This window comes from Haliaeetus leucocephalus, unplaced genomic scaffold, assembly GCF_000737465.1.
Source record: "Haliaeetus leucocephalus isolate CR32 unplaced genomic scaffold, Haliaeetus_leucocephalus-4.0 Scaffold0, whole genome shotgun sequence".
Taxonomy (NCBI): domain Eukaryota; kingdom Metazoa; phylum Chordata; class Aves; order Accipitriformes; family Accipitridae; genus Haliaeetus; species Haliaeetus leucocephalus.
Genome location: NW_010972436.1, coordinates 7,049,526 through 7,065,209, shown reverse-complemented (window position 1 = coordinate 7,065,209; position 15,684 = coordinate 7,049,526). Strand labels below are relative to the sequence as shown.

The window sequence follows — 15,684 nt, the reverse complement described above, 5'->3', positions numbered from 1 at the left end:
ACTTTTAAAGTTTTCTGGATACTGGAAATGAATGACATGCTAAGTTAGAGAATGCTTGGATTTGTATATACAGGATTAAAGTCTTTCTTTTTTAACTATTTATAGGACAACAGTTTCAGTGAAAAGTTAGAATTATTTTGAAAATAAGAGGGGTGGATTTTTTGGTCATCTCTCCAAGGCAGGAAACTTTTTTAAGTTTCCTTGTGAAATGACTTGCTTAGAGCATCAGTAAATCACATTTAATGAATAAAAAGTGTTAACATGTAATAACTGGGAGGCTTTACCATATTTAAAAGTTCAATTGAAAGACATGGAGAATTTTCAGTATTGAGTAATGCATTCAGTGACTTATTCTCTAAGTCCTTCCCATGTACACATGCACTGAAATAACTAAGGACCTGGAAAATTAAAATGCCAACAGGAATACACACTATTTGCAACTGGACTATCAAAAAAATATTTGTTGGTAGTTGCAGGAGATTTATTTTAAAAAATCTGTTTTGCATCACATGAAACTGGAAAGTACTACATTAACAAGATAATTTGGGGGGGGTGGAGGACCACACAAGTGATCCAAGTCTTTATTCTTGGATTACATTAAGATTTTATGGAAAGAACTGCATACTCGTAAACCAAAGTAGAGCTATGTAGTTTGCATTTGAAATAATATGTCTGTGCAGTTGGAAGTGGCTTTGGTTATGTCCTTCTATATCATAGAAATTTTAAGAGTTCTCTCTTGTTACATTGGCTCCATGAGCTGCTAATTCGTTAATAAGAATCTACCATAAAAATACCCCCTCTTTAGAGTTAAATCCTGAGTATTGAAATCACTGATCATTGTGTTGTTAATAAGCTCTATATGCCATAGCATCTTTGATTTTAAACTGAGACCTATTTGCAATAGTTTACTGTAATTCACTGATAGTGAAATCTACTCCTACTTAGTATGTTTTGTAATACTGACCCCCCCAAAATGAAACTTTTCCAATTCTGGAGTATTCCAAATTATTTAAAAGTTGGTCACATATTATCAAATTTTACAGTGTATGTTTGTACCTTATATGATCACATAAGTGTTACCCATTATAACAGAGCATATACTCAACAACTGCACAACTTCATACATCGTTTGTCATCATGAAACTAATTGTGTTGAGCTGTAGATGGTTATTAAAGCGGTATGGTCTCTTTATCTGCAAAGTACTTTAAAAAAAGTTTAGAACATACGTAAACATGAAGATACACTGCTCAAGTATTGATTTTCTGTAAGTATTCTACTAGTTACCATTCATTTATAAAATCATTGGAATATTTTTTGTTAAATAGTGGTTTTGTTCCAAATTAGTTATATTTGTACATCCTTAAAATTACATTGTTATGATCCTGAATTAATATAAAAATGTAGGGTTTATATTTCCAGTATATTAAGCAAGCAATTAACAAGTTGTTCTCACTAGGAGAGACTAGAAGGACAAAGGGACTTCTCTCAAATTAGTTTCTTTTGTACACTTTCTCACTTGGTAATTTTTTGGGTACAGGATGATTGGAGAAGTCACATAGTACAGGAGGTTACCTGCAGGCAAGCCTGCTTCTGACCTAAAGATGGGCTCTGCAGTCCAGTCACAGTGAAAGGTGGCTCTTGTGCTGCAAGAGAGGCAGTAGGCTGGAGCCAGAAGTAATTTAGTCCTGATAAATCTATTGCATCTCAGGAACTAGGAGAATTCTAGCAGATGTGATTCACCAGATCCACCTATATTAGCGACTTAGCATGTTGGAGAGCTGCTTTTTGGTGCAAATTTGCATTGCATCTAGACTTGGAACCCTGCTGCATGCAATTAAGTGTCCTACAGCTGTGCTGAAAGCATTTTCTCTCCTGGTGGAGCCAACACTTGAAGTTGCAGACTAGGAGGCTTTTCAGAGTGCTTTGCCTGCAGTGTGGACACAAGGGCTTCCAGCAACTGGCTGTGCTTCTGCATGGTGTGCTTCTGGGAGTGATGTTTGGCACAAACTTCGTTGCCAGTAAAGATGCAATGTGGATACCCCTTAATACATCACAGCAAACTGAACCCCAGTCCATCCCTCCATGCACTGCATCACTTTGTAATGTAGATGTTTGCATTGTGCTCAAGGGGCAATGGAGTAGCCCTTAAGAGTGAAAGTATATAATGGGCTGGTGATCTAGAGCCTTGGAAGACAGGGCAGATATCTCCTAACTTTTCGTCTAATATCCTGTATAATACTAAATTTTTGTCTCTCCTGTACATGGAAATGAGGGGAGCTCTGTAATCTCCATTGCATGCACCTTATGCCAGTAATAGCTGCATCATTCATCTGTTCAAAGTAAAACCATTGCCTGTTAATTTTAAGTGTATGTTGTGTTCCATGTTATCCCTGTTGGTGTGTCCTAGGCAGTTGGCTTTCATTCAGGAAAGTTTTTAAGTATATGCTGGATGCCATTAGGTGTATACTTAAAATCCTTGACTGATTTGGAGTCGGCTCTTAGGAGAAACTGGGTGAGAGTGGAATTCTGGTCAAATGTATGATTTGCTTCTGTTCTTTCCCTGAAGCATTTCTCTTAATCTGTTAAAAGAACAGTAGGTCATTAGGCATCTTTTAATTCTACATTTTCTGATTTTTTTTCTGTGCCTTACCTCAGATGAAGTACTACAGAGTTACATGGTTTAGACTGAAATTCACTGTTAGCGCATACATGTATAATGAGAGGATGTTGTCATGATTTTCTCTTTCAAGAAAATCTAAGTCATCTTCAGAAAGCAACGTTGAGCTGAACTGGAAATAAAAAGAAAAAAGGTTATGTATACTTTATAAATAAGTTTAAGGTAACTTTTTGATTTGTAACAAATCAATTTACTTAATACAATATGAACAAAAGCAAGTTTCCTAGGGTTTAATGTTATTCAGAGTAATGTTAATGCTGCTATTTCTGGGGGTTTGTGTTTACTGTTGATAGCACAGCAGGTAACAGTACATTTTGACTTTGACAGGAAGAAAACCTATAGAGGGGGTCAAATGCAGTGTTTCCCTCTGACCAAATTTTTCATTTTCCTTTCTATGTGAAAAACAACATAGGTGATTGTAAATTTGCAAGAGGAGATGTAGGATTTTAAGTACCCCTAGTGAGCAGTTTTTGGAGTTCTATTTTGGAGTTTCATGTTCTATTTGAACATCAAATCTTTGTATCTTTTTAAACTAAAGGGTGTCTTGAACAGGTGCATTTCTTACCCTTTATGCCACCTTTCATTTCTCATGAATAACTTAAAATTTCACTTTTGTTATAATAATTTTTTTGGCATAAAACCAGAGGGCTGTGCTTTTTGCTGGTTTTACAATAGGACATAGATGTGTGCCTCTGCATATGTTTTGGAAAGCATGGTTGTATTTGAGATGAAAAAAGTCTTGGATAAATAAAAGCATTACAATAGCTACTGTTGAAATCATACTTTCTCATGCAGCTAACAAATTTATGTTCTGCCAGTCTGTGAAATGGACTTCAAAACATTCTATCACAGCTTTCTATCTAAATAATTTTTATACATTTCAGTGTATGCACAGTACACTCAATAAATTTCACTGGTACATATATGTGTGTTTTCAGATACAAAGAATGATACTATAAATCTCCACATAATACATGTAGTCTCCAGTTAGCTTTTGTGCCACAACATCTGCATGAAAAGACTTATATAAAATTTGTCTAGAAGTTTGTAGAATAATCTTTAACACATTTCTTGATCACTTTGCTATCATTGCCAAATTACCTTAATTTTTTCTTTTGTTGTATTTAAATTTTCATTAATATAAGGTCCAACCCTCTATAGGATGGCTAAATATTTCCTTAGTAATCTGTATCTGAATTAAGAATATTCTGAAAGTTTTCTTTTTTTCTTTTCTTTCTTTTTTCTTTTTTTTACCTAAGGATATGGCCCTCGTTGCTCCTGAAGCCCCTTCAGAACAAGCTAGAAGGGTTTTCCAGACATATGACCCTGAGGGTAAGGGCTGTACTTCTGCTGCAATAAGAGTTTTTAATTGAAATGTACTCACTCAGTAGAGACAAATTCCAAACAGTAATGAATACTTCATTGTGTAGGGTATCTCTTCAAAAATAGGACCATTATTTTCTAAAATTTGTTCCACATACTGCACTTTCAAATCCATTTTAAATTCCGTGCCAGGGTAATATGCTGTTTATACCTGAGCTGATTAAGAGAGGAATTAAATACTTAAGAGAAGAAATTTTCAATACAGTAGTCAATCTACAAGTGACATGAAGAAATTTTCTGAGAATTCTGTAGTAAGGGAAGTTGAGTACAACATTGCACAATAGGAAGTAGAGTTCTTAGAGCATAAGCTTTTCAACCTTGTAATGTTCTTTGTAATTAACATAAAGCTTAAATATAATTTGATTTCTCTTATATTACATTTTCATAAAATAACTGATCCACTACAATTGCATTCTTCATGAAATTTTGTTCTTGAATGTATGTGGCATACACAGAAAATTTTCTTATGTTTTGGAAAACAGAGGATGTCTAACATTCAGGTACTATTTTAACTAATCAAAAGGGAAAAACTGTACAGTTATTATCCCAAGGTATCTAGTAGAGATGGAGATTGCTATAAAGAGATTGAATTCTTAGCAAGTATTAAGCTTCTAAGTGCATGAATGATAAACCCACAGTTTCTGTATTACGCTCCTCATTTTTTAAAGTGGGAGAGAAGTGTTTGAAAACTATGTTCCTTCTAGAACCTCACCATTTGTTTGCAAATTTTAGAGATATGCAATATTTGTATTTTTGAGTAAAATTTGGACTCCTGGAAAGCGTTTGGTATCTTCTGCTAATGAGAAGCTTTGCTTCTTCCTCAGATAATGGTTTTATACCTGACACTCTGCTAGAAGATGTAATGAAGGCTCTGGACCTTGTTTCAGATCCTGAATAGTAAGTATAATAAAATGTAAATGCTACAAAAGTATCAATTAACTACATATTAATTATAATTTAGGGTTTTTTTCTGGATTCAATTAACCACATATCAATTACAATTTAGGGTTTTTTCTGGATTTTTTTCTAGCTTGCATTCTGGGCACAGAATGTTATTTTGAAGTGTTTAAGTCAGCTTTAAATTAAATGGGAGAAAATGTTTCTAACTTTGGTAGTGATAACTAGCAGCCAAAAAACCCTCAGACCTACTGCATGACTGTATATTGAGGAGATAGTTGTGAATATATTTCTGTATGTTAATGAGGGTGAAACTGTGTGACAAAAAAGCCAAACAATCAAGGTATTCAGAGGCAGATTAGCATTGGATTACCACTGGATCTGTCTACAGAGCTTGAAGCTGAAACTGCTTCAGTTACACTTTTGTTTCCACCCACACTCAGTACCTTGTAGTGTTTATAATTGTCATTTGTTTCCAGAAATGACACCTCGATTTCTAGGATTAGAGTTAAAACTATCAAATGAAAAAGGTAATTTATTTTAAGATCTTATGTGGACAGACAGGACTAATATTCAGTGGCAGCAGTTAACCTTTGCTGTCAAAGTTTGCCACGTTTTGCCACTAAATGCTTAACCCAGGAAGGACAGCTATGTGCTTGAAGGTCTTTACATCTCCAAAAGATGGTTCTGCTCTTTCGTAAATATATGGTCTCGTTTATTGGGGTCTAAATTGATTGTTCCTGTAGAAAGACTGTGGAGACTGCAAGTTTACTTACCACAGCCATCTGAAATTTGATTGATGCCATTTTCTGTCCTTTCAAATGTTACAAAGTGCGACAAAGTTTACTGAGGTGTTCTCTGTGGAGAATAGGAGCGAAAATTGAAATCAAAAGACACCCAGGAAACTAAAACCAAAGAAAATATGAGACAAAAAGGCTAGCATTCATATTATGTCAGTAAGTGGTGAAATCTGCAAAAGATTTTTTTTAAAGGGACGGAAAGAAAAAAAGCCTTAGTTTAATAGGCCTGAAGCTTTCTTTTGGCCTTTTTGTTCTGCTGCCTCAATAAATAGCAAAAAACCTCTTTCTGCACTCAGCAGTTTTTCCATTTGGCTGTTTGGCCTTCAGGGTGTTTGTGGCATAGCCCTGGCCTATTTTATTGTGCGTAGCACATCAGATATAAATTGATGTAGGAAGAGCCAGTCAGGAGGCCTGCTATATTGAAAAGCCATGATCAAACCATGGAATATTCAGTCTTGAATCATCTCCTCTTAAATAAAAATGTCCAATATTACTGTCTTGAGGACCTAGTCTGTTTTGAATTCTAGATGTCCCATCTATTTAATGTGCAACACAAGTATAAATAACACATTTCAAATTCCATACAGGCTTGCTTGCTTGCTTGTTTGTTTTTAAGTAAAATTAAAGGCATTGCTTCCAAGTGTACTATTTACATTTTTTAGTTCAAGAACTAAATGGAAATTCTTTGTGATCATCTAATCCAAGGCTTTAAGCTTCTCAGAATCTCAAGATGAGTAACAATCAGACCTGCTTAGAGTTTAAGAATTATAGAGAGGAAAACTTTGTAGTGCAGACATGAATTAAAAAGGTGGATTAGCCATTCCAGTACTGAATGCCATTGCATGTGATTTTAGTAAAATTTTCTAGTCTTTTAGTAAATACATCCAAGAACCCAGCTCTTTTGTTTGTTTTGCCCATTTGTTTATAAAAACCATCTGATACTCTTTAGGGCACCAATTTGTGAGTACCTCTGTCAATCTAGGTTTAGCTGGTTTAAAATATTTTATCCTATCGGTCTATTTGACCAGTGCTGAAGGCCTTTGTCCCCACACACTTCTCAGCCATAACAGTACAAAGACCATTGGTATCATCACCCCAACATTCATAACCTCTTCAGTTAAGACGCTAGACTTCGCACTGAAGTGACTGAAGCATGTACTCACACTTGTTTTGGTAGCTCTGCTGTAATATCAGTAACATTGAACAGTGTTAGCTATTTGCTGAATGAAAAAGTCTCAGTTGAAACACAGCAATCGAATTTTATTAAATCTCCCCTGCTGCTTAATTGATTTAACTTTGTACACTGTCCATACTTAAAAACTTAGTATGGCTCTGCATTTTTAAACAGTTCTTGTATTTCATTAGTGAGCATATACCTTGCTTTAATTTTATTACTTAATTTTAAGTGCATTTTCAAAATTATCTTTACTTAAATCTGCCTTTGTTCCATTTACAAGCCCAATGTTTCTACAACTCTGTTACGGTATTTCAAGAATTTAGCACGTTTCAGACAGCTACTGAAATATCTTAAATTTTGTATTTTGAGAGCAGTAAGAACAAGCAATAGAAGGATTAAAGTCCAGTATCTTGCAAATCTTCAGTTGTAGTTTCACTTGAGTAGTGAAATTTCTTTCTTTTTTTTTTTTAAGATATTAAATTAACATAGTTTATAGAATATCACATTCAGTTTTACGAATTTTAAAATTACTCTTCCAAGGGCCTTAACAGAGCCACTCTCTTAAGAATTGCATAACGTATTCTGTGTGTACTGAGGCAGAAACAAAAAGCAGCTAAATAATTTACTACTAGTACTATGTTAGGACCAAGAAAGGAAGCTACTTCAAAATGAAGACACGTAAGTGGTAGCCAGAAGGATAAAATGCTTACATGCAACAATAATCAAAAAGACCTTAGAAAGACACCATCTGCCTGCAGCCCCTGATGAAAGAGACCTAGGTGGTTAAAGGCCTAGGTGCTAGAAGAGGCAGCTATGAGAAGCTCAGGCTGTCTTCTGAAAGGCAAATGTAATGCCTACATGAAAAAAATAAGGAAGAATCTACATTAATGGAACATTAAATGTAAATACAAAATAAAGCAGAGTTAAAATCTTCTGAAGACTAATCTGCAAATTTACAAAATAAAAGCTAATAATAATTTTTTAAGCCCATCAGAACCAGGAGATTTGCAAGAGATCTGTAGTTCTGATAGGTGATCCCCAATATGAAAAAGTATTCAAAGTCAGTAAGAAAAGTGTAGTGAATTCTTCTTCATCTTTACTGGGGAAGATTACAGGGAGGCTTCCACACTTAAGCCTTTTTATGGGTGGTTAGAGTAACTAAGAGTCTGAAGTGTCAAGATAAGTAAAACCCCCAGAATTCTGAAGAAACATCAGAATGAAATTGCTGAACTATTTTAGGTTACATACCACTGTAAACTCTTCTGGTACCAGACAGAACCAGAATGAGAAGGTGACAAATGGACAACAGTACTTAGAAAAAGATTTGAAAGCCAAGCTGGGGAGAATTCACATGTAAATGTTTAATGTGTAAACATGGGATAAGAAGGAAGGTTTTCCTGTAGATAAATAACTGATCCAAAGGGTAAAAATGTCATTTTTCTTAATGGAGGAGATCATTAGAGGAATTTTACAGGAATTTATATTAGGTCTGTGAAGTTTGTCATGGCACCGGTGAGAATTTGAAGGTAGGGATTAATATGATAGTTTGCTGCTGATAAAAAAGTATTCGAGATACTAAAAAATTAGGTGGAAGAGCAGCAGCAGTTACTGGAAGATAGGGTAACAGAGAAGTCTCAATACAGTAAATGTAGATTGATTGCACAGGGGATAAAACAATCCTGATTTTACATACACACTGTTGGGCTGTGAACTAGATACTACCATTCAGAGAACAGATGTTAGATTTAAACTGATAATTGGTGATAGACAGAAATATGGAGTGGGATTTCCAGGAATTACGCCATTGTATAAATGCATGATGTTTCACTCCATCTTAAAAAAGAACATTGTAGGTTAGGACTGTTCAACCTGGAAAAGAGAGACAAACATTGACATGTAAGAGAGGTTTCTAAAACCAGGAGTTTCATAATAAATAGGGAATGATTGTTAATTGCTTCTCACAATACAAAAATGAAGTATCATCAAACTGAATTATCAGGTGACAGGTTCAAAACAGAAGGAGATACTTATTCCCAGAATCCATTGTTTAATTTTAATTTTGTGAGTGGAGTTTATTAAATGCCACAGGTGTATATGGGCTCAAAGCCAATTAGGCACATGCATGGAAAGAAAAAATATATATCTTTGTGTTTTAGATACTGCCTCTCACTGAAGATGTCTTTGAGCAGCAGACAGCTGGAAATGGGGAGGGTAAACTAAGGATATCACTGTATGTTTGCCCTGTTGTACTCTATCGTAAGCATCCACTACTGACCAATGTCAGAAACAGGATACAGGGCAAGGTGCTCTGTTGGCTTGATCCAATGACGAGTTTCTTGTATACGGTACAACTTGTAACTTAGGCAAAACAATAGGTAGATGCAACTAAATGTTTAAGTGATCTGATGCCTGTAGAAATATATTGCTTAAATAGAAATATAACGTTATAATTGACATTCATTTGTAGTGACTTGAAATTATACCATATTCATGCAGTAAGGCTTTCAGATTAGTATTGTTAATATTTTCATTATTTATTGGTTTTGGCTTCTTTGATATCAAGGACATGATGTAAATAAGAAATGTATCTGTTAATTTTATTTCAGTGTACGTAGAAAATCTTGGCGGCTTTTCAAATCTCCATTTAAAAACAGGTTGTTTGGCAGTTACAAAGCTGTATTTAAAAGATGACTGTTTTACGTATCTAAGTTCAAGAATGCTTACAAGACAGCAAAACGCCTTTTGGGCTGTAAACCTGGTTTTAGATTATATGGGTTCCAAATTATTTTACCAAATATGGTGGTCCTTCAGAATTATCACTTATTTAATTTAAAATAACAGATTACTTTTATTTAAAAATAACTGTGTTTTGGCAGCTTGCATGCCATTCTGGTGCAGTTGTCACTTACGATTAAAATTAGAATAGTATTGCTATACTTGGCAGCCAGTACTGTCGTAGCACAGCGTAACTTAGTCATGCAAGAATAAAAAAGTCTTACTCATACTTTTATATTCAATGTTTTTGTCATAGTGTAAACCTCATGAAGACCAAATTAGACCCAGAAGGACTGGGCATCATATTGCTGGGTCCCTTTCTGCAAGAATTTTTCCCTGAGCAGGTAATCAATATAGCTTTATTGCTGCAGAGCATTGTCTATTCTGCTTGACTTTGAGATTTATTAACACTTCTATCGCTATCACAGAGCTACTGTTAATAATAAGTATTGCATTCATTTGACACAGCTGACCTGCAAATAACTTCTTGTATTACACAACAAACTGTAGACTTCCATTTTGCATAAGGTCTCCATGATTTTGCCAGCTTTACACTGGAAGGAAACTCCATTGTAGTGACAAGTTCTAACCTGCAGGAAATATATAAACATTTTGCATACGAAATTGAACTGGTTCCCTACACAGAAAGTTCATCTGACTTTGGTTTTTCAGAGAATAAATGAACATACTGTTTTTATCAATATTACAAATGTCTGCTGTAATTGCTAGCAAATGGGAAAAGGTTACAAACATATTTAAAACTATTTTTATGTATATCTCTAATAATGTAAAATTTTGACAGTTTAACAAAAAGTCATGATAGAGTTATGTTTAGCATATGTTGAAGTCAATATCTACCAGGGTAATGGAAAATTACTTTCAAACTCTCAATCTCTTCCATATATTCATTAAGATAGCATCACCGCTGAGAAGCATGTGTTAACCTAGCACTGCTGTCCTCTTCTTCCTTTGCCCTGGGTCACATTTTCATGCCCTCATGCTGCCTCCCTCCTGCCACCAGGAGCCTCTTTGTACAGATATGTCGTAAACCAGAACAGGGAACTGGTTGGGTGAGAGCTCTCTTTGTTGGTATGTGGAGGCTTGTTCCATGGCCATACAAATGCTCTTACTGGCAGAAGAGAGAGAGTTTCCCCAGGGACAGAAAGGTAGACTGGTGGAGGCAAGAGAAGGGCTGAGATGAGTACTTCTTTGGAGGCTTTTGCAGCTTAACATGTCATTGAAACTATATGGCTTAATTTTTAAAACCAAGGAGATGTGAAACTAGTATTTTTTAAATGTCTTCAGCAAGACTTCTTTTGTTAAGGGTTGTGCAGCACTGTTTGGGTGTAGTATTCTGTACCATTAAACGATCTGGTCATTCAGAAGACCCTAGAACTGCATTGCAAAAGATGGTAGTGACTGAATATATCATTCAGAGATGATTGGTCATCTAGAGGAAAAAGGAGGAGTTAAAGTGTTCATTTTCTCTGGATTTACAGAATTACATCTGCATTGTGTATTTGCCAGCTGTTTCTTCTTCCTTTCATTTGTATATCCAGAAGTGGAAATACCTATACAATTGATATAATTTAAGCTTTCTTCTTACAATTATATTACACTTGCAAATCTGGAATACTCCACTGCTTGATTTTAGGCCCCAGATGCTTAGAATGAAGTTCAGAAAGCCAAAGCACATCCTCCATAACTGGCTGTGCCTAAACTGTCCAGTACTGTGGGCCATAGGTAGCTGGAGGAGAAAACAGCCATCATATGGGGCTGCTGCCTCTGCTGCCCATTGCTGAAGGGCATCACTGACTGAAGAAGGGCAGTAGAAGGGAGCATAGTGGAATCATGGGCAGATCCCTGCCTTAGTCACCTAGAGAGTTGGTGGAGGAACTCTACCTGCTGTAAAGTTGGAGCCCTCATGTCAATCAATGCCTGTCCGTCAAGTACTAATTCCCTGCTGCACATGATTCCCCACCACTCAGTTTTGCCTGTGCTGTTGAACTTTTGCTGGCTCCAGCACAAAACATGGGAAGTGTTACTGCCTTAAGGGTGCACTCTGAACAATCAGCACATTTTGGACTGGGACCTGCCAGTATCAGTTAATGAATGCTGAGGGCATGGATAGGTTGTCCAATCTGTCTGTGCTCTGTGGATGACATAGCAGGAGCTCTTACCTGTATTGACACCTTGTTCAGAATTCTTTTCTGGAAGTGAAACTCTGCAGAAATGAATGTCTGTTTTTAAAATACTGTGAGGAAATAGCAGATGCCAGTGATGGTTGGAATTGTTGATGTTCCCCTTTATACAATATTTGAACGCATAGCTAGTGCTCAAGAGATCCTTCTTTGCTGAGAATATTCAAACCCCTGTTCTTACTCTCCTGGAAAGTACTAAACTCCACCTCAAAAGCAGAAAGGTATCCCAGCTTTCCTTTTCAAAGCTGTTGGCTTAGAAGAGAAATACTCAAAGATCATTCAACCTGAGAGAGCAAGCCTGACTCTTTAGTGCTTAGGGCAGTCACCTGGAGAGGGGGATTCCTGAATTCCCCGGTAGCCCTTTTTTTGGGAAACAATCACTGCACAAAAATCCCCAACATCCATGGGACAGGAACTGGAAAGCAGCACTTACCTTTCCTTCAGTGTGAGCATACCTTCCTCACAGAAAAGAGTTAAGTGTACTCTTTACTTCCCAGCAAAGCTTGATTTTATTTATGACTGCGAAGCAACTTCTGTAAGTAGAGTTACTGCTTACCTTTCTTTTCACCACCTTCCCTCCACTGAATAGCCTGGGTTGCTGTGAGAGACCCATACAGAGATAAGGTTTTTGAATCATTTGAGAGGAGAAAAATGAATGAGGGCTTTTTGTAATCTGATGGATGTACTGTAACCTGAGCAGATTTCTTCTCATTCCAGCCTTTACCTTCATGTACTTAAAAAAGAGATAAGCTTTTGTTTGGACCCTGGTCCAGTAGCCATAAAAGAGATGATATTACACCTGATTTGTGTTTCCTGACTCAGTGAAACGCAAAGCTTTTCAGTCCTTTTAGGACTAAAGCATTTAAACACCTGGAATGGTAAAGGTTGACAACTGCAGTACATCTGCTGTTAGGCCTCGGCTGAACAGGTGTCTTCACAATTAGTTTACAGTTAGGCAGGTGTGGGTATAAATTACTTTTTAGCTCTCAAATGGAGGGTTGGAGATTGGATCTGGTCCTTAGGAAATATTTAACTTTGTAGCATCCGAACAGTCATAAATACACACAAATATGTCTACTACATAAGAAGCCTGACTTTAAAAATTAGGACAGTTTCTACATGGTCAGTGCTGAAGTTGTAGTTCAGAATGTCCAGATGAACACAGAAAATCATTACTTGCTCTTGGGGGCATTACCCATCAATTTACTGATATCTTTTTTTTTTATTTCTGATGAGAAAGGTAAAATGAACAAAATCTTCAAGTTGTACTTTTGTATTTATTTACAATTTCCTTGGGTCTTCCTGTTTAAATGCATCTGTCTGGTTGTAAAGAGAAGAGGCTGTCAAGGTGTGATGTGTATGTCACAAGAAATTAACTGTCTTCTTTCTACTAGGACTCTAGGGTTTCAGAGTCATTCACCGTTTACCATTACAATGGACTGAAGCAATCTAACTATAACGAAAAGGTAAGATTTAAGAAACATAAATCTGGCTCTAATAACGATTAGTATGCAAAACTGACAATAGTTACAGGCAAAGTACTTTAACTTGAAACAGACTTTTTACAAAACTATTATTTTGATAATTTTCTTCCAAAATGATATATTTGGAATTGGAGACTGCTTTGTGTTCCTGATCGTATTTTAGCTACTATACTGGATCAGTTGGCTAGACTGCATCTCTTAAGCTATGCATTTTGAGTAGAGCACTTCTCATGCTTATACAATGGAGATGTAACACAAACTGCAACTTCTATAAGTAACCCTACATCTAAATTGAGGTGTTTGGAATTTTTAGTGAAATATTTTAGTAGTCCAGACTTGCATCAAAAATCAGTATTTTTTGGAACCATTTAGTGGGGGATGAAAATGACCTGTTTAATTTTTGGCTTTCTTGGAAGGAGGGGTATATATGATATACCCATGACTGCTTCTAAGTTAGTTCCTGAATTAGCATTTACAGTAGAAGGGTATAAGACATTAATAGACACAGGGAACAAAAATTACTTAAAGTAAGAAGACTCTTTGAGAAAATGTATATATTCAGTCTTTGGAATAGCTTGGAGTTAGGTCTTTAAAATTACCCCTGTGAAATCTCCAGCAGTTTCATACCCCAAAATGTAGGCAAAAGCACTCAAAGATGTGTTTATCTTTACTATTGAACATATTTACATAATCAAGAAAATTTAAGCAAATTTTTGTTTTCAGAGGATTCTGCCTATAGCATTTTAAATACTGTTCTATGAATAGAGCTGATTTGCAACAGAAGTTCCATTTTATGGAAAATGAATTCCATAAAGTTAAGTCTAAGGAACACTGTCCTTATAAAATAACAATATCAAACTTTGCAACTGCAACGGTAATAGAAGGATCTGTTGTCACAGAATTTTTGCATTGCATTTCCTAGATTTTTTTCCCCAGTTTTGGCCTTTACTGTCTATTGAAGTAAACAGTCAAATGAATGTGGCCTGATCAGGATTTTCAGGCACTTGAGTCAAAGATATTAGGGTTTTTCAATTTCATACCTCATTTTGTTTTTTAAAAAAAAGTATATAAAAGTTAATGGATTTGATTTTTGTAGTAAAAAAACCCCAATGTATCATAATAAATCCTCTCCTAACCTGGTGAAAACAATGATCTCATCTTAGAGTTTTTAAACAAACATAGGCTGACATAATTGGTTTTATTTTGACAGGTCATGTATGTAGAAGGAACAGCAGTTGTTATGGGTTTTGAAGAACCAATGCTACAGACCGACGACACTCCAGTAAAACGCTGCTTGCAAACCAAATGGCCATATATAGAATTACTCTGGACCACAGATCGATCTCCTTCCTTAAACTGATATGTTGCGCATAAGCAACATACTACTATTGAATCCTTGAATGGGGATACAAGAATTGGTATTTGCTTGGAAAGTGGTATACTTTGACTGTGTGAAGTTATACACTGGTATCATTGATGAATTGTAAATAATGATTACAAACACTTTTTCAGTGTTAATTGGAATATTTAATTTTTTAATCAGATTGATTTCTATTATAATAGTTTGTCTTTTTTGGCCACTGTAGTACTGTTAATGTGAGTTATTCTAAAAAAAAAAAAAAAGCCTACTTATAAAGTCTTAACATTGTTTTGCCATCTCATGAAGATTTGTAAAATGTCTGATATTGCAGAATCTGCATATTAGATGCCAGATCTTTAAAACATAAAACATATTCAGCTTCCTCTGAATCATATAGGCATGTTTTATTATTTAAATTATATTGGCTTACATTACAGTACCATAATATGTGGACTAGACTGGCCTTTGCACTGGATATGTTTTAATGAGTTTAAATTTTCTGCAATTTTTCCTAAAATCTAATTTTACCTAAAGAGCTTGCACAATGTGACATAAATATGATACATTTTTAGGAATATTAATAAGTATAATTCATAAATACTCTTTCTTGGCAGTTGTATATTACCGTGGCTTAGTTATCGGGCATGTTAAAAGTGAACAGAAAATCAGAGGAAAAATAGATGTATTAATATTTATTTGAATTTGTATAAAAGAAATGTAAAAACAGCAGAAAGAATTTCTTGTTCTATAATCTTTAAACTGTTCAAACTTATATTGCCAAATACCTCTTCTCAATTTGTCCAAAAAGAAGTGTAAGCCACCGTTATTGTATGTGTTAAGTGCATGAGAACATCTGTTATTACATTATTATATTCCTTTATTTATTATCAACTTGTTAGCCCTAAAATAAAATCTTTTCCTCAAATCAT

At 35.4% G+C, this 15,684-nt stretch overlaps 1 protein-coding gene across 1 annotated transcript in view; it reads left to right on the top strand.

The window, feature by feature from the left end:
* Window positions 1–15,684, top strand: part of FAM188A (family with sequence similarity 188, member A) — a 60,132-nt gene extending 44,448 nt beyond the window's left edge. Inside the window, exons 11-15 of the mRNA XM_010575989.1 lie at window positions 3,938–4,010; window positions 4,886–4,958; window positions 9,967–10,054; window positions 13,306–13,377; window positions 14,606–15,684. Coding sequence (XP_010574291.1) covers window positions 3,938–4,010; window positions 4,886–4,958; window positions 9,967–10,054; window positions 13,306–13,377; window positions 14,606–14,755 — 456 coding nt within the window. The 3' untranslated portion in view covers window positions 14,756–15,684. The remainder of the gene's footprint in view (window positions 1–3,937; window positions 4,011–4,885; window positions 4,959–9,966; window positions 10,055–13,305; window positions 13,378–14,605) is intronic.